Source organism: Girardinichthys multiradiatus, chromosome 13, assembly GCF_021462225.1.
Source record: "Girardinichthys multiradiatus isolate DD_20200921_A chromosome 13, DD_fGirMul_XY1, whole genome shotgun sequence".
In the NCBI taxonomy this organism is placed as follows: Eukaryota; Metazoa; Chordata; class Actinopteri; order Cyprinodontiformes; family Goodeidae; genus Girardinichthys; species Girardinichthys multiradiatus.
In genome coordinates this window covers 37134066-37159542 of record NC_061806.1, presented here as the reverse complement: position 1 = coordinate 37159542, position 25477 = coordinate 37134066, and the positions used below count along the sequence as shown (strand labels likewise).

The window sequence follows — 25477 nt, the reverse complement described above, 5'->3', positions numbered from 1 at the left end:
AAAAGAGGTTGGTTTGCTCTGAACAAAACATGACAGAGGTTGTCTCCTTCAGCACCTGCCTGCTGTTAAAGTCCACAAACTGGATGTCAGTCCTCCTTGAAAACAGATTACTATACCAAGTGACAATAAAAAACATTAAAACCGATTTAATAAAACTTTTATTAAAAAAGGTTCATCATTTCAGATGAAACATCAAAAACTAGCAATGTCCTCAAAAGGGACTCAAAGGACAGATCATTATCAAGAACAACCCTTATTACTACAATACTTGTAACAATCCAAACTATCCACCATTTACTACTGTTAGTGAGGGATGGGCTGATGGCTTCCTAGAATTAATCAGCATGTCCTCAGTTTTCAGGGTGTTGATCTTTAAAAATGACACACAAAATGATCCCACCCAGAAACAAACTCATCCACAACATGGTGATACTCTTCAGCATGAAGAAGACTATGCAAAGACGATATCATCTGCATATTTAATCACACTGTTAGCCTGTGACAGTCCCAAGTATATAAAATATATATTAGAGGACAGAGACAACAAACCTGTGGGGAACCAGTGGAAAAGTTCAGCTGATTAGAAAAACAGAAAAAAAAAAACTGTTAAAAAGTATAAAATCCAAGCACCAAGATTAAAATCAAGTTTAAACAGGTTAAGAGGATTATCAGCTTAAAGATGTGGGTGGATAGGATTAAATGCTGAAAAAAAGTCAATAAATAGGACCCGAGCATGGGCTTTGGCTCTATCCAGATGACAATGCAGGAATTTTATACAGGATGGTCATAGCAACTCATTTATAAAGCGTCTTTTTGTCATATTTAAAAGTGGTTTTAATCAATAATCTCTTAATTTTCTTAAGGCCTTTTAAAGTTTTCCATTTCACTCCTGTCCATGTAGCTGACCATGGCTGTGTTGATGAGGAATTAAGAAAGCAGACAGATGAGGGACAAAGAAAGACTGTCTGCAGCAGATTAATGTCTATAAAACTCTCATATATTAGAGCCAAAAAGCTCAAGGATCTTAAAGGCATCAAACAAATAAATCACAATCCGCATTTCCATTGATTTCAAAGCAGATAATTAATTTCAAAAAACGTTTTCTGACACAAAGACTTTACAGCCATACATCTCTAAAACGGACAGACCCTAGCCTTTATGGACAATGATTGGCTGCCCAGGAACGCAGAGCATGACCAAGACCTTTCCAAGCGGTACATGTGTGCAGACTTCTCCTTAACCACTAAAAGGACTCTCTCTGCCAGTAACACGTATTGCTCCAAGATTATTACAACGTTTAAATCTTGGGTTCCAGGAAAGTAAAATTGACTTTAAATTGACTCGAACACTCTCTCCAAACTTTGCTGCAACATGCTTAACTATAATAATTAGGTGCCACATAATTATACAGTGTAAGTTGTTTACAAAAGGTGTCAGAAGCGCAAACCCATTTACCAAGTCGGACTTCTGTCACCTAAAGAACATTTCCAGGATTAAAAGACGAATGTCTCAACAGGATCTTGAAAAACTCATCCATGCATTTATCTTTAGTCGAATTGATTACTGCAACAGTGTCTTCACTTGTCTGCCTAAAAAGTCAATCAGACAGTTGCAGCTGATCCAAAAAGCTGCTGCCTGCATAAAACTAAAAAGGCAGAGCACATCACCCAGCTCTCAAGTCCTTACAAGGGCTCCCCGTCTCCTAGCGAAGACTTTAAAATACTTGTATTAGTTTATAAGTCACTGAAAAGCTTAGCTCCAAAATACATTCAAGATTTGTTGTCGTATCAACCTTGCAGACCACTCAAGTCTTCTGGTTCAAGTTTACTCTGCCTGCTTAGAATCAGAACCAAACATGGAGAAGCAGCAATCAGTTCTTGTGCTCCATTTATCTGGAACAAACTTCCAGAAAACTGCGTAAAATGCTGAAACCCTGAGTTTGTTTAAATCAAGGTCCAAAACCCATCTGTTTAGAGTTGCTGTTCTATTCAAACTGTTAACTGAAACATCTTTAGTGTCTGTCATGAATTGTGAGGTTGGAGCTGGACCAAAATGCAGGCAGGAACTCGGGAGCCACATGGTGAGCAGAAAGATTTCATGAATAATTAAAACAAAAAATCTTACAACGGGGACGCTTGGAGAAACAGGACATGAAACAGGCAGGAAGTAGCACGGGACAGAGTGAACCAGAGAGTTTAAATACTGGGGAGAAATCAGGAGAAAGGCATAGGAACCAGGTGAGAATAATCAGAGAGAAATGAGTTACAGCTGAGATCAATGAAAGATGAGTGAACTGAGGAAGAGTACATGAATAGGAGCAGACAGACAGAAATACAGAAAAGATATCCATCATGGACAAAAACAGCTCAAAATGAACAAAAGAATAAACCAAGGATCTAATCTACAATGAATGAACTATAATGGTGGCAATAAGAGAACATAAACAACAGGAAAGAACAGAAATATAAAAGAAAGTAAAACTCAAACACCTAACACTGGAGTATCATGACAGTTCAGTCTGTAGTCTAACTTTTCTTTATGCCACTGCAATGTACTTATTTATGTGTTTTCTTTCTTATCTTTTAAACATGTAAAGCACTTTGAATTGTCTTGTTGCTGAATGTGTTATGCAAAATAAACCTGCATTGTCTTTCATTTTTCATTGGACATATGACTCAAATTTGGACAGAGGAATGAATGTACCACCCATTGTGAGCTATAAGCCAACTATAAATCAATGGGAAAAAGTTGTTAACATGATAATAAATAAGAAATCCAGCAAAGACTTGTCACAGGACCTGAGAAATCTATTGTACGCCACGTTTTTAGCTAACTGCTCTTTTGGAAATTTTTTGGTGCTAAAATGCTGTTTTATGTCTGACTGAACAAAAGACTTAAGCAACAAATGATTGCTTAAGACTTTTTGTTCAGTACTGCATGAGAATATTTTTTTCACAGAAATATTGCTTTGTCTCCTTTGCCCCAAAAACACTCCACAAGAGGATGTGATGCAACACGGAGATTTAAACAGCACCCCAACACTTGAAAAACATAGGTTGTGCTTGTAAAAGTAAGAACTGTGTGCCTCATAAGTATGCACGGAAAAGCCTGGTGTGAATGGTTGCATCTCGATATGGGGTTGAGCAGTTAGAATGTCAGCAAACAGTGAGTGTGTGTCGGTGTGCAATCGTTCTCTTTGCTCTGTGTGTGTGTGTCTCTTTGTGTTGGGGATTCCCACAGAGTAAACTGCTTCAGCTCCCACATCACATCCTGCCAACAATATCCTGCAAGTCTTGTTCCGCTAGATCTAAGCTGACCCAGATGTTTGATTTCAATCTAGTTAGAAAACTCATTCAAGAACGAAGAGAAGACAGGAAAAAACAGAAAGAGGGTGTGATATGTGAGAGCATATGTCTGCATGCCTGTGCCAGTATGGTGTGAATAAAGGACAGCAAAGACTGGGAAGGGATCCAGATTGTGAAGTGCAATACTTTAGTGCGGAGCTTGGAAAGTGGGGGATAAAATCGGGGAGGAATGCTAGAGTTGCTGTTGAAGCAGGCAGCGCTTTCTGTCCCTCACAAATGCACATCAGTAGATAAACACATCCTCCTTCACCACATTAGCTTTTATAACTCAGCTTCAGACTGAAAAGGGCCAAATGTAAAACAGCTGAAACAGGGATCTTATCAGCCGGAGGGATTTCTTCATTTCTGGGTGTACACCGTTTATCTCAACCAACTTTTCTTTTTGCCTTCAGCAGGATTGAGAAACTGACTCCAAGTTAGGCGTTTGTCTGTGAGGAGTGGCTTAGCCGATCGGCTCTCGTTCCTCAGCCATATGTGTTCTCCAAAGGTGTCCTTTGCTAGATTTGTTTGAGTTTGAGCAGTCTACGGACAGGTTTCCAATCCGAAGTGATGTCCAAAAACCAACCCTGCTGTGACCCTGAAGAGAACCAAACAGCATGTTATAAACGTTTACAGCCTTGGTAATAATCTGGTGTCACCTTCAAGGGGACCAACAAAGTATTTCCACACTGAACAAAAAAGATTCAGATAACATGCAGTATTTTAATACCAGCTGTTTCCCAACTGCAGATAAAGTTTAATAGAAATATCTTTAGGTTTCAAAACTCCATTTGTCCCCCGGGCCAAAAACAATCAGTCTTCTTAGCATCTGCACCACATATGGCAGATATGTACAGTATAAGTGGAAGAATATAAAATGCACTATTAAAAACCTACAATAATTTATTACACCGTGAACTGTGAAAATTTATATTTAATTTGTTAAGGTAAAAAGTAATCACTCCCTAAACCTAATAAGTGGCCACCTTTGTCAGCAATAACTGAGTATTTTGCATCATTATGGAGGAATTTTATACCAGTTTTCTCTGCAGAACTGTTTCATTGTAGCCATACTGGAGTGGGTTTCAAGCATAAGCTGTCTGTATAAGGTTTTGCCACTGCATCTCTATTGGATTTAAGTCTGAACTTTGATTCTGCTACTGAAAAACGTTTTTTTCTGAGCCATTCAGAGGTGGACTTCCTGGCGTACTTTAGATCATTGTCCTGGTGTTATCCCGAGCTTTAGGTTTTGAACTGATGGCTGGACATTTTTTTTTATTTCTTCAGGATTTCATTCCTTCAGGATTTTTTGACAGAGACCAAAATTCATGGTTCCATCGGTTTTGGCAAGTCTTCTGGGTCCTGAAGCAACCCAGACCACAACACTACCATCACTACATTTGACTGTCAGTACAATGTTCTTTTTCTAAAATGCTTATCTCTGACAGATGTCATATGATGCACACCTTTCAGAAAGTTCCACCTTTGTCTTGTAAATCCACAGCATGTTTTAACAAAAGTCTTGGAGATTATCAAACTGTTTTTTGGTGCATTGCGGTTGTGAAAAGTTGATGTATAGTGAAAATCAACGGGGTTAAATTCACAGTGTCCTGCTGTTTTATCGCATTGTAAGTTACTGGGTAAATCGCCATCTTCTTTAATTCTTTTTTCTCACAATAAGACTTAATTGACTTTCTAGGAATTTAATTTCAATGCAGAATTATAGTGCCAGCAAGTGGTTAAATAATTATTAGCCTAATTAATCAGACAGCAAGGGATGAGATAAAGTTTCACTCCCGCTTACTCCATGCCATGTATCACAAGTGAGTAAACCATCTGCACAGCATAGTGTGAGACGAAGTGATGTTAATTATTAGGAAATCTTACGACGTTGAAAAATAATCTGTGGCAGCCTGGTTAATATGATAATCACACTCTATATTCTAAAGTGTTACATGCATAAGAAGGTAATATGGGAGTGTTGTTTGCCATTGGCATCATGTCTTCCATTGCCCTTGAAATGGGTTTTGCTTAGACACAATAGTGTAACGGGGTATAATTGAGGCAAGTGAGAACTGCAGTAATTTAGATGTTGTTCTGGGTTTTTTTGTGACCTCCTGGATGAGTTGTGGATGCATCCCTGGAATAGTTCTTTTCTAGGAAGGTTCACCTCTCTTCCATGTTTTCTTCATTTGTGAAAAATGATTCTTACTGTGGTTCACTGGAGTCCTAAAGACTTAGAGATACATATGTAACCCTTTCGAGACCAATAGATGTTACTAAATCTGTTCTATAATTTCTTAAGATGGGAGCAGGATGTAATCTTTTAGCCTACCTCATGTTGCCAGATAGGTTCTGTTAAAGTTATTTTTTTGATTCAGTGATGACGCAAGTTACGTTTTAAAATGACGCCAGGTTACTTTGGATTGCTCTTTTCCCTTCATAAAAGAAATTACCATTAGAAAACAGCTTTTTCACAGCACTGTATCAGCCTTTACTACTGCAACAATTTGTGTAAATTTTTATGAAAATTGCAGATAATTGTCCAAATAACTATTATTTTATCCACTTTAGAAATTCTGCCAGATTCTTTTCAATCAAACATTAAATCTTTTTTGGACCTAAATACAGGTCCTTCTCAAAATATTAGCATATTGTGATAAAGTTCATTATTTTCCATAATGTCATGATGAAAATTTAACATTCATATATTTTAGATTCATTGCACACTAACTGAACCTAATCATCTGAATCAACGAGTTAACTCTAAACACCTGCAAAAGATTCCTGAGGCCTTTAAAACTCCCAGCCTGGTTCATCACTCAAAACCCCAATCATGGGTAAGACTGCCGACCTGACTGCTGTCCAGAAGGCCACTATTGACACCCTCAAGCAAGAGGGTAAGACACAGAAAGAAATTTCTGAACAAATAGGCTGTTCCCAGAGTGCTGTATCAAGGCACCTCAGTGGGAAGTCTGTGGGAAGGAAAAAGTGTGGCAGAAAACGCTGCACAACGAGAAGAGGTGACCGGACCCTGAGGAAGATTGTGGAGAAGGGCCGATTCCAGACCTTGGGGGACCTGCGGAAGCAGTGGACTGAGTCTGGAGTAGAAACATCCAGAGCCACTGTGCACAGGCGTGTGCAGGAAATGGGCTACAGGTGCCGCATTCCCCAGGTCAAGCCACTTTTGAACCAGAAACAGCGGCAGAAGCGCCTGACCTGGGCTACAGAGAAGCAGCACTGGACTGTTGCTCAGTGGTCCAAAGTACTTTTTTCGGATGAAAGCAAATTCTGCATGTCATTCGGAAATCAAGGTGCCAGAGTCTGGAGGAAGACTGGGGAGAAGGAAATGCCAAAATGCCAGAAGTCCAGTGTCAAGTACCCACAGTCAGTGATGGTCTGGGGTGCCGTGTCAGCTGCTGGTGTTGGTCCACTGTGTTTTATCAAGGGCAGGGTCAATGCAGCTAGCTATCAGGAGATTTTGGAGCACTTCATGCTTCAATCTGCTGAAAAGCTTTATGGAGATGAAGATTTCATTTTTCAGCGCGACCTGGCACCTGCTCACAGTGCCAAAACCACTGGTAAATGGTTTACTGACCATGGTATCACTGTGCTCAATTGGCCTGCCAACTCTCCTGACCTGAACCCCATAGAGAATCTGTGGGATATTGTGAAGAGAACGTTGAGAGACTCAAGACCCAACACTCTGGATGAGCTAAAGGCCGCTATCGAAGCATCCTGGGCCTCCATAAGACCTCAGCAGTGCCACAGGCTGATTGCCTCCATGCCACGCCGCATTGAAGCAGTCATTTCTGCAAAAGGATTCCCGACCAAGTATTGAGTGCATAACTGTACATAATTATTTGAAGGTTGACGTTTTTTGTATTAAAAACACTTTTCTTTTATTGGTCGGATGAAATATGCTAATTTTGTGAGATAGGAATTTTGGGTTTTCATGAGCTGTATGCCAAAATCATCCGTATTAAGACAATAAAAGACCTGAAATATTTCAGTTAGTGTGCAATGAATCTAAAATATATGAATGTTAAATTTTCATCATGACATTATGGAAAATAATGAACTTTATCACAATATGCTAATATTTTGAGAAGGACCTGTACTAAGTGCTTTATTTCTTACTGAGATATTAACACTAACATAAGAACACCAAAATGACTGAGAAATTGTAATTTTTAAGATTCTGTGACATTATAATAGAAACAACCTTGATGTTTTTTATGTAAAGTATGCCTCGTAGCTGATTGGTGTCAGTTGTAAAACAAGTTGAAACAGAAACTCCCCACACGTTATGCTCCAAAGCAATCCCTTAATTCAAACAACCTTTTTATCCTCTTGCACAAACAATGACTGAAGAACAGCGAGCAAACAGTGTCTGAAAACACGCTCGACCTCACCTGGGGAGGTCAAACTGAACAGCGAGAGCATCAGTGAGGCTGGGATCACACATGGCAGGTGCTGCCTGCATGCATGAGGAAAAAAGAAGAGCTCAGGCAGGCAGTGTCACTGGCACCAAGCCTGATGCGTCTGATAAGGACGACAGGAACACTTCGGTTACCAAGAGGGCAGGTCAAGTGAAACCAAGATGTCAAGGAACCACGTCCATCACGAGGAGTCAGGCAGTGATCGTGTCAAGCTGTCATGCAAGCTGAAGAGGGGGCAGCAGCTGGATAGAGGGGTAGGATGACTTATACATGGGAACAAAGTGAAGATATTCATTCAAGTATACAGTAGAGCAGGCTGAAGCTCTATATCTGATGAATAAACCCGTTCCAGGTGTAGCTGGCTGTCTTTAGATAACTTGAGAAGGGCGGCTTTGCTCATGTTCATGAAATTAATCTTGATAGAAGTCCTCAGGGAGACTCAGAGGCTGCCAGAGATGAGTCAGAAGACGAAGTTCTGATATCCTTGTTTCCTTAAGAGCTTAAACTCCACCGCATTTAGCAAAATATCTAGCATTTTAAAACTTCCTTAGGTAAAACATTACAGTTCAATAGTGTTTTACGTTTTTTTTTTTATTGGTTTAATTGAAGGTTTTTTAAATGAAGCAGCAGAAAAAAACATCTTCAGCATGTCCCTGCTTCTGATCAACATGCAAATCACAGTGTAAAAATATACCATCCTGTGTTGCACAGCTAATATTTGGATAGAATTACCTTGATATACCTTGAAATACCTTGATCAGATGCTTCAGGGAGACACCAACTTCCGGCATTGTTCTGGTTGGATATTTGACCGCTCCTCTTGGCAGAGCTGGTGGCGTTCCTTTAATCTTGTCGGTTTCCTGCTGCTGACCCAAATTTTAACTCTAGGCCAGGACTTTGGCAGGAGCAGATCTGCTGGTGTATTCATTCCACAGCTAATTTAAATGTGCGCTCGGTGTCGTTGAGCATCTAAATCTGTGCCAGTTTAAAATGTCAAGCTGATAGTGACGTTATTTGGAGACAGTCAAAACAATGTACAAAGTCCCAAAGTCCCTCAAATTCTGAAAGAAGGGATCTTCTGTTCCATTGTGAACAAGGTGGTTCCTGATGTTGTTTGATTTATTAGTTGCTTCAGGCAAGTGTCTTGTGTCCTAGCTGTCCTGCTAGGCCTGAATGCTTCTTGACACCTCCAACCACAACATCATATTACAGAAACTACAATATATTATTCTGATGCTTTGCAATGGATTTCAAGTTATTAATAACATGACGTTTCTTCCAAATTCCTCAGAATCAGCTATGGGGTTCTACAAGGTTCTTGTTCAGACCCAGTTTTTATTATTCTGGTCCATATTGATCTTACTGCATCACACAGTTGCTGCAGATTTATTAGCTGCACATCTGTGATGCAAATGACCCGCTCCACTACATCCCAAAAAAGCTGTTTGAGATACAAGGACTGTGGAGCCTGATGGAGTACAGTGAACTCATTGTCAGGTTATAGAAACCAGAGATTATATGAGCTTTGTGATGTGGTGCATCATCCTGCAGGCAGTAGACATCAGAAGATGGTCACATTGGTCCTAATGGGACAGACATGGTCAGCAATTTGTCAGAAATGCTGCATTGAAAGTCTTGGTGTGGTTGACTGCAGGGATAAAGTCTTTGTCTCTGCTATTCTCGACACTGAATAGTTATTTACTTTAAGCAGCACGCCTGAAACACAATGCAGATACACAATAGAGTGCTGGGGTTCTGTAGCAGCGGTCAGGTGTATAAGGAAAACATCAGAGCCAGTGATTCAAGGAAACAGCTTACACTAATTTACTTATAAAATCAAGAAAAGGTCTTGATCTCTGGCATGTTTGGGTGTTTGCTTTAAGTAAATGAATGTGTCATCATTAGGCTCATGCAGACCTTTGTGACAGACTAAGATAAAGCAACTGTTTGAATCCGACATGTTGGAACACAAATACATCCAAAATGTTTGTTTTCCACAGTTCAGTGTGGACTTTGTTGGCACAAAGAAGCAACCTCCACTCAATCATAAACAATAACACAATAGGGACAGAAAAGGTAAAAATATTTATCAGAAATAAAGTAGTTTAGTTTAGTTTCTTAGAATGCATTGGTTTTTTTTCACTTATTAAAAGAAAGCGTTTGAAACTAAAACTCTACGATCAACTCATTTTACATCTTTAATGTTTGTTTCTTTATTAAAAGTTCAGGTAAAGTGTCTCACAGGTTACCAGACAGTGGTCCACAGACCCAGAGGTGTCGTGAGAAGATTGAAAGCTATCTGAGGTTTTAAAGTAATAAGACCAAACAAATCGGATCCCTTCCCTTTATGAGTTAAAGCACAAACTCCTGGCTTCAAACATACATAAGAAACAGCCGCATCGTCCTCTGAGAGTCAGACGGTCAGCAGCCTCGGGTGACACCGAACCGGCGAGGACGGTAAAAGAGATCCGTAAGAAAAGAAGGGAAGAAGAGAGGGATGGTGTCAAATGCTTCTTTTTTCCCTCTTCACATTAAACATTCTTGACATGAATGTAATGATACTCTTACTCCTTTTAGGGCTGCGTTTATTTTAATCCACACTATCTGGAGCACAGGTAGGTAAACTGTTTGTGCTAAATGTAATCCTCAGGGTAAAACCAAATCCCTCAACCAGGGCTTTACCTCCTGACCTTGTCAGTCTTTTGAACAGTAGCTAAAAGCTAACATCCTGATCGAGCTCATAAACACCCTCATTCTGCCATGGTTGCTCAAGAATGATGCGATACAAGAAAACCTTGGTTCTGGCTCTTTACAGCACACAAAGCACTGACAAAAACAGATTCACATTTTTCATTTTCCATCGCTTGTTTTATTTGGATCACAGAGAAACTCAACAGGGAACTCTAGCACTGAGATTCAAGAACGTTTAATCTTGTTCACATTTAAATTACATCAAAACACATTGATTTAAAAACAATAATAAGAAAAACTTTGAAGTGGCCTGTAAATGGTTAACTTTCAAAAATATAAAAGTCATGCAAGTCAACACTTCACATCTGAGACAGTAATGTCTGCCTCAAACACAGCTTCAGGCTGAATTACAGAATTCAGCATGCCACTAAACTACAGTGTAAGGCTCTGCATGTTTGAGCTGATAGGTAGTAAAAACTGAAGACTTTCAGGGAACATGCAAACATCGACCTTCTGTGATTTCCACCTCTTCGACCAGAACAGTCTCACTTTGAGGGAGAACAGCTCACTTTTAGGTATCAGCTATCAGGATAAGTTACATTTAAAGCTTTAAAAATCATTGGTGAAGCATAATTTCATAAACTCCATATGTTTTAAAAGCTCACTAAAAAAGGAAACTGCTAAATCTGGTAGGAATTTACCTGACAACATGATATAAAAAGCAAAAAAACAAGAAAAATAGAAACACTTGTGTGGTGAAAGGGAGATTAATGTCAAAAAATAAATTTTGGACAGTCAGAGCAGATCAGTTGGTCCTTTAACAATCCAGAACTTTAGTGACCATGATAAACAGATGAGTTCATCACAGCTAAGGTTTGTAGGTGTTATTTATTTAATGTAATGGCACAGTGCAAATGTGTGCATAAGGATGTAAGTGAAGAGCTTCTTTATCTACTTTGTTGCTTCACTAATTATGTTTTTCCAACACTGTTCTCCAGTTTAATCCACACTGAAAAGGTTTTATTTTGCAAATTCCCTGGTGACCCAATTATTTATAGCCATATTAATCCCTTTAAAACAAGTTTTCCTCAAAGGAACATTTTATACTTGATTCTGCAAAATGGGAAATAGAGCAGAACATGTCATTCCATCAAAGCAGATGTATGTTGCTCTTCAAAAGCTAGGACATGTCTCCAAGAAAACAGTTGCTCACCTATACTGCTCATATGTACAGCCAGACAGCTTAAAAAACTAAAACAACAATGAAAAAGGCTGAATTAGAAATCAGGTTTATCCTGACACCAGACACAAGTTCAACTGCAGCTAAGAGTGGTACCTTAACATCACCAGGTCTCTAGAAAAAACATTAGATCTACAGGGGTTGGACAATGAAACTGAAACACCTGGTTTTAGACCACAATAATTTATTAGTATGGTGTAGGGCCTCCTTTTGCGGCCAATACAGCATCAATTCGTCTTGGGAATGACATATACAAGTCCTGCACAGTGGTCAGAGGGATTTTAAGCCATTCTTCTTGCAGGATAGTGGCCAGGTCACTACGTGATACTGGTGGAGGAAAACGTTTCCTGACTCGCTCCTCCAAAACACCCCAAAGTGGCTCAATAATATTTAGATCTGGTGACTGTGTAGGCCATGGGAGATGTTCAACTTCACTTTCATGTTCATCAAACCAATCTTTCACCAGTCTTTCTGTGTGTATTGGTGCATTGTCATCCTGATACACGGCACCGCCTTCAGGATACAACGATTGAACCATTGGATGCACATGGTCCTCAAGAATGGTTCGGTAGACCTTGGCAGTGACGCGCCCATCTAGCACAAATATTGGGCCAAGGGAATGCCATGATATGGCAGCCCAAACCATCACTGATCCACCCCCATGCTTCACTCTGGGCATGCAACAGTCTGGGTGGTACGCTTCTTTGGGGCTTCTCCACATCGTAACTCTCCTGGATGTGGGGAAAACAGTAAAGGTGGACTCATCAGAGAACAATACATGTTTCACATTGTCCACAGCCCAAGATTTGTGCTCCTTGCACCATTGAAACCGACGTTTGGCATTGGCATGAGTGACCAAAGGTTTGGCTATAGCAGCCTGGCCGTGTATATTGACCCTGTGGAGCTCCTGACGGACAGTTCTGGTGGAAACAGGAGAGTTGAGGTGCACATTTAATTCTGCAGTGATTTGGGCAGCCGTGGTTTTATGTTTTTTGGATACAATCCAGGTTAGCACCCGAACATCCCTTTCATACAGCTTCCTCTTGCGTCCACAGTTAATCCTGTTGGATGTGGTTGGTCCTTCTTGGTGGTATGCTGACATTACCCTGGATACCGTGGCTCTTGATACATCACAAAGACTTGCTGTCTTGGTCACAGATGCGCCAGCAAGATGTGCACCAATAATTTGTCCTCTTTTGAACTCTGGTATGTCACCCATAATGTTGTGTGCATTTCAATATTTTGAGCAAAACTGTGCTCTTACCCTGCTAATTGAACCTTCACACTCTGCTCTTACTGGTGCAATGTGCAATCAATGAAGACTGGCTACCAGGCTGGTCCAATTTAGCCGTGAAACCTCCCACACTAAAATAACAGGTGTTTCAGTTTCATTGTCCAACCTCTGTACATGCCAGCTGTTTTTTTAGGAGCCACGCCACGAAAAACAATATTTCTTACCACAAATGTAAACATGTTCTTTTTTTAAACACCACTTGACCTGAACCGCTTGCTTTTGCCAGATGAGATTAAAAATATGAGTTTCTGGCAACAAATACTTCAGTAGGAAGAATATGCAGTGAGCACACAATGCTGACTGTTAATTACGGTGGAGGATATGTGATGCTGTGGGTCTGTTTCTTCACCAAAGACCTTGGAAACTTTGTTAGAGTGCAAGTCATCATGAACTGTGGGAATAAAACTGAGCTTTCCTGCAATGAATACTACAGGTGGGTCATGTGTAAAGATTGAACAATGGAACAAGCGCCTGCCTTATGCCCACTCTTAAGCACAGTAGAGGTTCTGTGATGCTGTGAACCAGATTCTCTTTCAAAGGCCCTTAGAACCTTTTGTTATAGTACATAACTTTAGGAAATCTTTGAAATACCACTACATTTTATATACAAACCTGGTCGGCTCTACTAGTAAAACCCAACCAACCTAGAAATGATTTACCAGATCCAAAATCTGCCTTGTCCCATGGCCAGCTCAGAACCTAGATCTAAATCCTCCAGAAACCTGTGGGGCGAGCTAAAGAGAAGCGCACATAAGAAAGAAGCCAGGACTCTGGATAATCTGGTGATTCCCCACAGGTTGGGAATCACTGTAATGTTCTCTAAACTAAATAGACTTGTTTAGCCTGACATCCTCAGTTCTTGTCAGTAAACAGTATAATTACTGCAGAGTTGCTACGCTGTCTAGCACATTGCTTGGAGGTGAATCATTCTCTCTTCACAGTGCACACAATGCAATTGAAAATGCTCCCTCATTCACAGTAAAACGGAAATCCTCACAGCACCGTTGGTGCAGAAAATCTAATTAATCCAAAACCAGCTGTTTTAATATCTTTAGATATGCTTTTATGCATGGAACAAATATAAGAAGTCTTTGTTTTGCTAAATCAGGGGGAATCCATCACCTTGTCCACCAGAGGGTAGAAGAGAGTATTAAACTCAAATGTTTCCAATATCAGGAAATTTAACTTGGCAACAATAAATTACCAGCGGCAGCTATGAGAGGCATAGCTAATAACACATCTGCTAGTCCTTTCTGAACTCAGGTCACATTTAAATCAGAAAAAAGTGCCTTGTCATTTCTGCTGAGCTTGTTCACATGCAAATTAGCAGCTTTGATGTTTTGCATCAGCTGCAAATCAAAGTAAAATAAATGGATAGAAAAACAGCCAAATGAAGGCTCTGAAGACATTTGAAACATCAAATCAATAAATATAACACAACAGAGATGGATGTACAGACAAAAGAAATATCTTCCTACGAGGTTTTAAGGTCAAAGTCAGTGGATGCGATGCACTGGGTGGAGCAGCGTCATGTGCTCTGCCCCATTGAAAGGCAGGCGTCTGGTGCAGTAATGGTGCACCAACTCCGGGATGCTGGTGAACACGCAGCTGCTCTGGTCCAGGGTGTAGCTGTTCTCTTTGGTCTGGGCCACAATGATGTGAACACAGCCTTGACTCGTCCTGAGACAAAGAGAAGAAAAGACCAGAGCTACTATTTACTCCTCTTTTTATCCAGACTCTAATCAGCACAGGAAATACACTGAAATACATGGAAGTAAAAGAAAAAAATTAATGAAGAAAAAGAAATGAATTAATGTCAAAGGTTTTGCAAGGTGGTTTTTCTAGGTGTCTCCTTTTATTTATTTTTGTGAATATTTTACAGTTCATTTCCTTATATTTACATTTTGCTTTTTTATCTTAAATAGAATATTATACTATATTCCTTGTATGTCCAAAAATATACTTGGCAATAAAGCTTTTCTGATTTCTGATTATATTATCATTTTTGGATTATTATGATTACTATTTGTGAAAGGCTGCAGTTTCTAGTCTTGGCCCTTTTGTGTTCTCTTTCTGTCCAATAGAACCACCGATTGGTCTAAGGCTACTTTATTTAATGCATTGTTTCATCGTATTTGATATAAAGCCACAAAGAGTTGGAGCGTCTTTGTGGCTTTAGAGAAATCAAATGTTAGTTGAAAAATTAGACAACACGAGTGTGAATTAAAGGCAGATTAGTGAAAATGCCAGGGTTGGAGGTACTGCGGAAGAAAGACCAGGCAGGGTGGAGTGAGGATGAGGGGAAGGGAAGATTTTCCTGCTGTGACGCTTTTAAAGTTTGGAGTCTGTGACAGTAACAGTAAGGCAGGAGGTGGAGCTGATAATAATAATAATAACTATAATAATAATATTAATAATAATATGATAAGATTTTCAATGACTTTCATTTCATTCTACTGGACAAAGTCAAAACTGAGTATAATGGTAGGGCAGCTGAGGTTCAGCTCAGGAGAGGCTTGCGCCTATGGACATCTTATCAGAATCAGAATCAACTTTATTGGCCAAGTTTGGCTAAACAAGGAATCTGACTTTGGCTTCCATCACTCACAGTGTACCAACATTAACTATAAATATTTAAGCTTTAAAAGAAATAAAAATAAGGATAAAGGAGTTGTATGTACATTTATGTATATATACACCAATTTCTTTCTTTTTTTTTTTTTGTATTTCTTTATATAAACAGAAAAGAAATGCAGGTTGTGGTAGTACAAATGCTTATTTCGTTTTACAGCAGAGTAGCTGACTAGACTGTCTGGGGGAAGACACTGCTTCTGTGGCGGCTGGTTTTTGCAATAACGCTCTGTAGCTCTGACCCGAAGGTAAAAGTCTAAACAATTTGAGTCCAGGATGTTTGGGGCCTTCAAAGATGTTAGCTGCCCTTTTCCTGACCCTTGATCTGTATAAGTCCTGGATAGAGGGAAGGTCAGCCCTGATGTTCCTCTCTTCAGACCTGATTGTTTGTTGCAGTCTGGGCCTGTCCTGTTTCATGGATGAGCCAAACCATACAGAGATGGACAAACACGGGACAGACTGAATGATGGCAGTGTAGAAGATGACCAGCAGCTCCTGTGGAAAGTTGTACTTCTTGAGTTGCCACAGAAAGTACATTCTCTGCTGGGCCTTCTTCCGAACATTGTTTACGTGTGAGGACCATCTCAGGTTTCAAGTAACGGTGGTTCCTAGGAACCGGAAGTGGTCCATAGCAGACACAGTGTTGTTGAGGATGGGAGGGGAGGCAATGTGGGGGGTGTTATCCAGACGTCCACTGGCTTTAGCTGCAGGTGGTCCTGAGCACACCAGTGGACCAGCTGATCCAGCTCGTGTCTGTATGCAGACTCGTCATTGTCCTGGATCAGACCAATAACAGTGGTGTCATCGGCAAACTTCCAGAGTTCACAGATGGGTCCGCTAAGGTGCAGTCATTTGTGTAGAGGGAGAAGAGGAGTGCAGAGAGAACACACCCCTGGGGGGCGCTGGTGCTGATTGTTGTGTGGAAGAAGATGTTTCCCAGGCTCACCAGCTGCTGGTGATCCCACTTACAGGTGGAAGTCGGCACTGTGAGCTGGGTGAGCTTCTGGTTAAGGATATCTGGACTGATGTGGTAGAAGGCCGAGCTGAAGCCCACAAACAGGATCCTAGTGTTATTTTTTATGTTGTAGGTGTAGCTTGGTTTTCTGTTTTGTTGATATGATTTTTCAACATTTTGTTAAGATATTTTTAGGATATTCTTGCATGTCTTTTAGAACATGCTTATTTTTTTAAAGGCAGAATTAAAAGGTAAAAAATTCACCATGACAAAATGTGCCAAAAAAACATGTACATCATAAAAAATCCTCTTTTCTGCAAAAATAAACTCAATATGCTTTCTGTTAAGCACTCGGTATTCCCATGGCCTGCATGACTGAGAATCTACACCCACAAATTTGATTCTTTCAAACACTGACTGCAGCATGCCACAAATAAGAAACGTGCATCCAATTAGGAGCATTTCATCCAGGAAGAAAATGCCCCTGCACTTTCTGAAAACACTCACTTGAGGGCGATGGAGTACTTGCTGTTGTCTGACTCGCTGTTCCTGACCAGGAAGCTGGCCTCTTTGGAGGACTGCAGGTGGAACTCCACCTCCTGCCGGGTCACACAACCATGGTACCAGCTGGAAGAGAAAGACACTTTAACAACAAATCATATTCTCCAACTTAAAATAGTTTATGAATACAAATATGAAAAAAATATTTATTTCCTGCCCCTCGAAGTGAATACTTTGTAGAACCACCTTTCCTGCGATTACAACTGCAGGTCTTTCAAGGTATGTCTCTACCTGGTTTGCTAATCTACAGACTGAAATTGTTGCCCACTCTACTTTGCAAGACAGCTCCGCCAAGACCATCGGTAAACGTCAACTTCCATGCTTGTAACAGATTCTCATTTGGATTTAGGTCTGGACTTTGACTGGGCCATTCTAGCACATGAATATGCTCTGGTTTTAAACCATTCCACTGTAGCTTTAGCTTTGTTTAGGGTCGATATTCTGCTGGAAGATTAACCTCCACCACAGACTCAAGTCTTTTGCAGCCTATAACAGGCTTGTATTTAGCTCCATTCATCTTTTCATCAACTCTCGTTTGCTCTTAAGCCCCAGAATGGCCTGCATTTGTATAGTGCTTAATCAGGTCTAAGGACCCCAAAGCGCTTTAAGCTAAGTGAAATTGGCATCCCACCTTCTTCAAATCAAACAAAAATGGTGTCAAACATTTGTGCTACGTTTGTGCAGCAAGAAATTGCGTTTGTGCCGCTATCATTTTTAAGATATTAATAAAAGCTTCCAGAGGTCACCAAAGGTCAACCAGCCCCCCACCTTCTTGAAATCAAACATGCTGTCAATCCATTTGGCTACGTTTGTGCTGGTTTGTGCAGCAAAAACTTTAGTTCGTGCCTCTAGCATTTTAAAATTATTAATAAAAATTTTCCAGGGTCACTAAAGGTCATCAAACATGCCTCTGTGTATGTGGGAAAGGGCAGCAAAGTTCAACTGTTTGCCGAGATGCAGGCCTTTCATTTCTTCAACATGATTCCACCATTGGCATCACTTGAAGAAGGTGGGGGGGCCGGTTGACCATTGACAACCTCTGGAAGCTTTCATTATATCTTCAAAATGATAGCGGCACAAACGAAAATTGTTGCTGAACAAACCAGCACAAAACGTAGCACAAACGTTTGACACCATTTTTGTTTGATTTGAAGAAGGTGGGAGTGGAAAACTTCACTCGCTAGCGATTTACACTACAATTAGTAATCCACCCATTCATACACACATTCCCACACTGACAGTGGTGAGCTACATTGTAGCTACAGACGCCCTGAGGCAGACTGACAGCAGCAAGGCTGCCATACAATCAGCGCCACCAGGCCCTCTGACCACCCTCAGCAGGCAAGGCGGGTGAAGTGTCTGATTTTACATAACTGGACTATATTTACTTCTTAGCTGATTTCTGAGAGCAATTAGTTGCAATGGATTTCATTTACGGGTTTCAGAGTAAAGGGGGCTGAATTCAAATGCCCAGCACACTTTTCAGATTTTTATTTTTGTGCTTTTAGGTGTGCACTACTTTCTGTTGGTCAACCCTGTGAAATCCACCTAAAATACACACAAAGTTGTGATTATACCATGACAAAATGTAACAAATAAAATCTAAAGGTGTGATTAGTTTTTGAAGATACTGTATATTTAGTGCTTTGGACAACAGGATGTTACCTCTGTTTTTCCAGGGGCAGTGAGGGGTCCACACAGCAGGCTTCACCATCAGGGCTGCTGCAGGGAACAGAAGATGGCAGCAGAGTCGGGTGAGAGGATCTTAGGATCTTTTGGCTTCTGCTTTTCTGCCTCAGATGCTGATGCGGCAGCTGGGCCCGCCTGGTGAGCGTATGATAACACATCTCTTCTTTGACTGGGTTGTCAAATTGTGCTGGGAAAAGACAAGCACAAGCCAATTAAATATACAAAAAAAACTTTATTCAAAGAAAAAACTTTATTCTTGAGTTTGAACTTTCTGTTGAAGTCTAACAAATAAAAAACTGCAGCGGAGCACTTTGATGTTTAATACAAGATGTTCAGAATGCTATTGGTCTGTGAAGCCTATAAAAAATACATGTGAGGGTAAACCAGGCAGAGGCAGGAAAGCACCGCCATCTGGTCTTGAAAAGCTGTAACCACAATCAAACTCCAGACTCAGTGATAAGCCTTCAGATAATAACAATGTGGTTAAAGATGTTATATTGTACCTGAAAGAGTCCTGACAATGTGCTCCTTCCTCCACTCCCAGGGCAGCTCGTACTCAGTGGCGGGGCGCTGGTCCAGCTCTGGCTTCGCCACCATCGTCCTCTCACTGTCACCACCACGTCCCTCATATGGATCGTCATAGATGGCAACCGGCTGACCTTTCTCCGCAGCTCCCTCGCTCCCGTCCGTCGACACGCACACCTTCAGCAGGTCTTTAGATCCCCGACGTCTGATCTCTAGCAGGTTGAAGTGAAGGTAATAGAGATTACAATCTTTGGTAAGTGATGAAAGCCTTCACGGCTTGAGTGATGCAAAACCTGCAGCAGCTGTGGCAAACATTGTGGGAGAATGACAAGAAAGCTAGTCGCATGGGAGCAATGGAAGTGCTGCAGCTTGGGGAGTCTGTTGATACCGGACACATCACATAACAAAAAATACTGGATAAGATTATAACTGTTTCCTTTTTTTAAATAGCATCTGGAGAAACCCTTTCATGGCTGCACACATCCACTCTCAAAAGTTTACACGCCCTGTTAAAATGAGACCACTCATTTTAAAACTTTTTCCTTACATAATGTATCAAGTATCCACTTCAATTTGACTGAAAAACAAATACATCTATTAAAAGAAAATAAATGAAACAGCAAAGAAAAGGTGCAACAACGTGGTTGTACAAGTGTGCCCGCTTCTGAAGTTGTACCTTGTTGAAACACCTTTTGATTTATCAATAAAATCCCTGTTGATATTTAGCTTTCTGGCAGACACCTGAAGGTTTAGGGTCACAACTGACTGGTATTTGTGACATCTTGTTTTTTCCTGATTTTATTTTATGTTTTATTTTTTGTACAGCACTTCGGTCTGAACTGAATTTTATGTATATGTATCTGCTGCCCTTTTTTCAAACAGTTTGTCCATTTTCAAAAAATAAAACTCTAAGAACTGAAACTCAGAGAAGCCTAGCTCTCACCCCTGACTTGAATAAAAATCAGGAAAGAGAGTTGAAAGGTCACACCTATCAGCAAAAGAAAGTGTGCTGGGCAGAAACATAAAGTTGTGATTTAATGACTGATCTCAGCTGCTTAATAAAGTCCCCATAATAATGCTCATTGCTCTGCTGACTTCCTTCCATGTGATTTCAGCCTCTTAATCTGACTAACCCACATCATCACATCCTCTGCTGACTTCTCACCGTCTCAATGAGACACGACCTAATAGACAGCGGAGCAACAAAGCCTGTTCACCTTCACAGAGTGCCATTGTGTAACTCTTATGGTCAAAACAATAAACTAAAAGCTTTCTGGCAGCATGGGACTAGCTGATTGGACATAACATTTCCTCTGACACTGAGAGGCTTTGATTAATGGTCAGCCAAGTCCATATAGGGCTGTACGCGAAGCTGCGTCCGAGATTCTGGGAGCCAGTCAGGGCCGACTTCCTTTTGAGAGAATAGCACCAGGAAACGGAGACAGGAAAGAGGAAGTGAGGACAGGAAACTGCACCCATTGTCCAAATGCAGTACAGTCATCATAGCACAGAGAGCAGAGTGACTTCACGTTCTCACAAGGATGATGGAAGTGAGGACAAATTTGTTTTACGAGCTGTCAGCCACGAGCGAGAAGAGTTCCTACCGGTTATCATTTGTTGTGCGTCGTACGGCTCCATGTAGCCGTCGTTCTCCCCGACCCTCTCTGCATCCCTCTGCTCTCTGGTCTTCTGAGCATCAAAGGGGTCCGCGTAATCCTCGAGAATGATCAGCTAGATTAGGAAAACACAGGGAAAACAATCATTTAGAGGTAGCCAGATGCTTTAAAGAAAGTCACACCATAATCAAATTACATTTATTTTAAAATAAATCAAGGTTTCAATTTCTGTTTGGAAAAACGTTGTTGTAAGGTTGTTTTTTTAGAGTGCTTAGTTTAATTTTTAGGTAAAAAATGGTTAGTAACGCAAACCCATTAAACTCATTTTTTATTACTTAATAAAAATATCAAGCAAAACAAGAGTCCACACATCTATAAATGAAATGTATTGTAAATAAGGATAGTGTTCAATTTGAATGTGATCAGTGCTTTAACAAAAATATTGTTAAGGTAAGCAAAAATAGTTCTACTAATAACTGCTTTGACTAGTTTTAAAAATAAAGAATTACTCATATTTTCCATAGCATAACGTCAAATCTTTTTATATGAAAAAAGGCATAATAACAATAATAATAATAGTTATTATAAATTGTTATTATTTTAATATTATGCTAGATTATTTTTTTTTAATTCCCATTTTAATCCTTATCACAAAGTGTTAACTTTGGCAAAGTTTCAATGAATCAGAATCAGAATGAACTTTATTGGCCAAGTGAGGTTGTGAATGGCTGGTAATCAAGCCTACAGAAGAAGCAGTTGAGATCCTCAGCCAGGCAGAGTATCATCACAACAACGAGAACCTTTAGTTGTGCACCCCCCAAATCTGGACTTTACTTAAGAGTAGCAAGAAAAAAGATACTGTTGAAACAAAGTCATAAAAAGAAAATGCAGGAGGTTCACCTTCCACAAGACAAACAACACTTAACATACTCATTTGTATCAAAGCATGTTCATCTGTTAGAATGGCCTAGTCAAAGTTCAAACTTACATCTAATTGAGATTATGTGGCAGGATTTGGAAATAGATGTTCAGAGACATCTATCCAATCTGACTGGGCTAGAGCTATTTTGCAAAGAAGAATATAAAAATATTTCAGTCTCTAGATGACTGATAGAGCTACATTTAAGAATAATACGTCTTCACTGTTTCTGTTATTAATGTTTTTCCTCACCATCAACTTCATTGCTTCTCCAGTTCCACTTTTTCAGGATAAACCGATGGATACTTTGGTCAGTGTCTGAGACACGCTGCACTTAGTTTGACATGAAAGCGATCACCAGAGGGGCTGAACGTTATGAATGAGAGGGATGAAGCAGAGCAAAGGAGGGAGGGTCACAGGGAGGCAGATTACATGCAGGAGAGGAAGGTGATGACCTTGTATGTCAGCCAACAGTTTTTTAATCGAGACAGAGGAAGGTAAAGATATGAGATCAAACAGTGGAGAGAAGGAAAGATACACAGAAACTGGGAGAAATGAACACAATGGGAACCACAAAAGGGGATGGGATGGTGATGAACAATATCTTTTTTCAGAGCTTGGACTGGATCCAGGCTTCTTCATTGAGAGAAAATTTTATGCCTTTCCTGCTATGCATTCAAGCTACAATCAGATAGTTTGCTTACATCCAATTAGTATTTAGAGAAGGTAGGAAGGTAGGTTTTAGAGAAGGTAGGAGAAACAGTCGCATCAGCATTCAACACTTAATCTAAAGCATAAACTAAAAAGAGGCATTTGTACGTTTTACCAGAGGTAAGGACATTCAACAAGCAGATAAAGCTGCTTTATGAGGGACAAGAATGTTTTGGTATCATTTGTGTCCCATTTGGGGAAAATACATTATTTTGCACTGAATTTAAGACCTTTGTGTTTTTAATAACACCTCGATTATTACAAAATATAATAGAATCCTAAGTAAATTCTCCATATATGCTATTTAACTCCCTCAAAAGTGTTCTCAAGTGTCTGTCCATGTTGGCCAGGGCCGACCTAAGGTATAAGCAGACTTTGCAGATGTTTGTGGGGCCTCAAGAGAACTTATAAAATGCCATAACTCAGTAAATAGGTCTTTCAAAAAGTATTTATTTATGTAATCATCTAAATAAAACTGGAAACACATACATGAAATAAAAAATGAAACAAATACGTGTTTCAATAATATATACAATATTTAACCAAATAAATGCATAATGAAAAATTTTATAAAATCTCTATATCACTATATGTTTAAAGCACACATGGTTTTGTCAGTATTTATTTAAATATTCCTGTGTTGCACAATATGGTTAATTTATATTAAGTCTGCATTTCCTCGTCAAAATTAGTGGGTGGGGCTTATTACTGCTATGGACATGGTGATTGGTCTGCAGTTAAACTGCTGTGCAGCGTTAACCAATTAAATGTTTAACTCTTTAGCACACAAAATATGAAATAATTAAATACAGAATTTTTTTTTGTGATTTTAATTTATCTTGAATTTAAGCTAAAAATTACCACATATATTTTTTATGTATTTAGTAAATTCTTAAAAACATTTATACAGTTACTGATACATGGTTCTAATGTTTTTATTACGTTTAACTATTAAACATATACACATTTTTAGAAAAATCTTTGTTATATTGTGGCATTTTTTGCTCAGTGGCTTAGGGTCCCCACTTCTTTTTAAACTAGTTCCAGTTAGTATAATTTAAAACTATAAAACAGCATATAAGGGAGATATGCTGTTTGGGACCAAACAGGGGGTGGGCCCCAAAATTAAATGCTGCTTATAGGAACCCACACATTGGACCGGCTCTGGTGATTAATTATACAATTACACCTTTATAATTTAGTTGCACTAAGTGTTAGTAGCTGACTTAAAAAATGAGAAGGTTCATTGGTTTAAGACCCCAAAATGAGCCCTTAGAATAAAACTCACAGTTTCCGTTTTGCACTGGGCTACAGGTTTCTCCGCTTCAGGACCCACTGGGCTACTGACGGTACCGCTGCTGGTGAAGTTGGGGCTTTTGTCCACTCTTATCATCCGGCTGATGTAGGCGCAGGCGGGTGGGGAGGTCTTCGGGGGCCTGTGCTGCTCCTCCAACACCGCCTCTGCTTTGGAGTTTTTGCGGCTTTTCCCAGACAGCAAGGTGTCCCAAACTTTCCCATCTTTCTGGGAGCCAACGCCGTTTCTGCTTACCTCTGCGCCGGAGTTCTTTCGGTTCCTTCCGGACAGCAGGGAGCCAACACCTCCGCCTCCACCTCCTGCTGTGCTGTCTGCAGAGGAGTTCTTGCGATGGCCCGTTTTGGTCCCAATGCTGGTCACCAGCCCGGCTTTATTTGCTTTCGGTTGGGAACCTGACTCAGAGACTGAGCGGATCTTGTCGGTACCGTTCTTCAGAGTCATGGGGAACTCTTTGAACCACTTCGCCATTTTTCCCTCAGATGGAAACCAGAAAACTCCCTGCCTGGTCCTACACCTTTAAGCGCCATGCAAGGGGGTCTCCAAAGACGCACCTTTAGAAAATCACTGCTTCTCTAATAGACTTCCGCTGCTTTATTCTAACAGAAAGCCTTTAAAAAACATGTTCACACCTCACTTAAAAAGTCATTTTAATGGCCTAAATGAAAAATAAACGTCAGATTAACAGAAAAAAGTCTCGTTTTTTTTTAATCCCATTTGAAAATGTCTTTCACTTGTTCCTTTTTTTCAGTTTAAAGAAGGATTATTCCCTTTGGAAAAAAAAAGATGCCTTCGGAGCGGAATCATGCGAAAAAGGACAAAGTTTTTCTTGCTGGTGATTATTGGTCTCATGCCAGAGTGGCTGGTCGGTCTTTTACAAGCGTCCACTGTGGCAAAAGGTCAAATGAATGAGTCCGTGTGGGGGGCATCAGCGGTCAACAGGGGGAGGCAGTCCCTGGTGGGCGGAGATCAGAGGCGGTTCTTATTTTGAATGGTGGCCGGAGCCCCTCCTTAGAGCACCCCCCCCCCCCATATAATCTCTATTTCACTAAAACAGTTGCAAGTGTTTTACAGATTCCAAGGATAAAACATTGTTTAAAACTAACAAGTCCCCTATTTTTTTATACAAGAATATGGTTTATATCAGAATATGATTTTTCTACTTTGTTTGGCAGATTTCTTTCTGTAATTTGCAAAATACTTGAAAATACTGTTAAATTTCAGAAATTCAAGAGAATTGCAATAACTGATGTTATTAAATAAACATCAGTTCATGAATGAACGAATTAATAAATGAGTAAAAAGGAAAGAACTGAACCTATAAAATTACACATTTTACATGTTTGAAAATAATATTTGCATTTACAAAAAATATGTTACATTTCCAGGCTGATTATAATTTCACCAGTATTTACAGTTTTTAATGTGACAAATGTTACTTTACAACACAGATTTTTGTTTTGGCACCCCAACTGCCAAAATATTTCATTTTCTTAAAATGGATTTTTTACAAATTTTTTTTCCTATAATATGAAACTCTAAGTTTA

At 39.9% G+C, this 25477-nt stretch overlaps 1 protein-coding gene across 1 annotated transcript; it reads right to left on the bottom strand.

Annotated features, from left to right (window-relative positions):
• Nucleotides 1-13056: 13056 nt before the first annotated feature.
• On the bottom strand, nt 13057-24460 carry LOC124879650 (SH2 domain-containing adapter protein E-like). Its single transcript, XM_047384344.1, is given in 7 exon segments — nt 13057-14691; nt 17105-17224; nt 18824-19034; nt 19351-19584; nt 20977-21103; nt 23907-24427; nt 24430-24460. Coding segments are annotated over 7 exon segments (1428 nt in total). The 3' UTR covers nt 13057-14507.
• Between the last annotated feature and the right edge of the window lie 1017 nt (nt 24461-25477).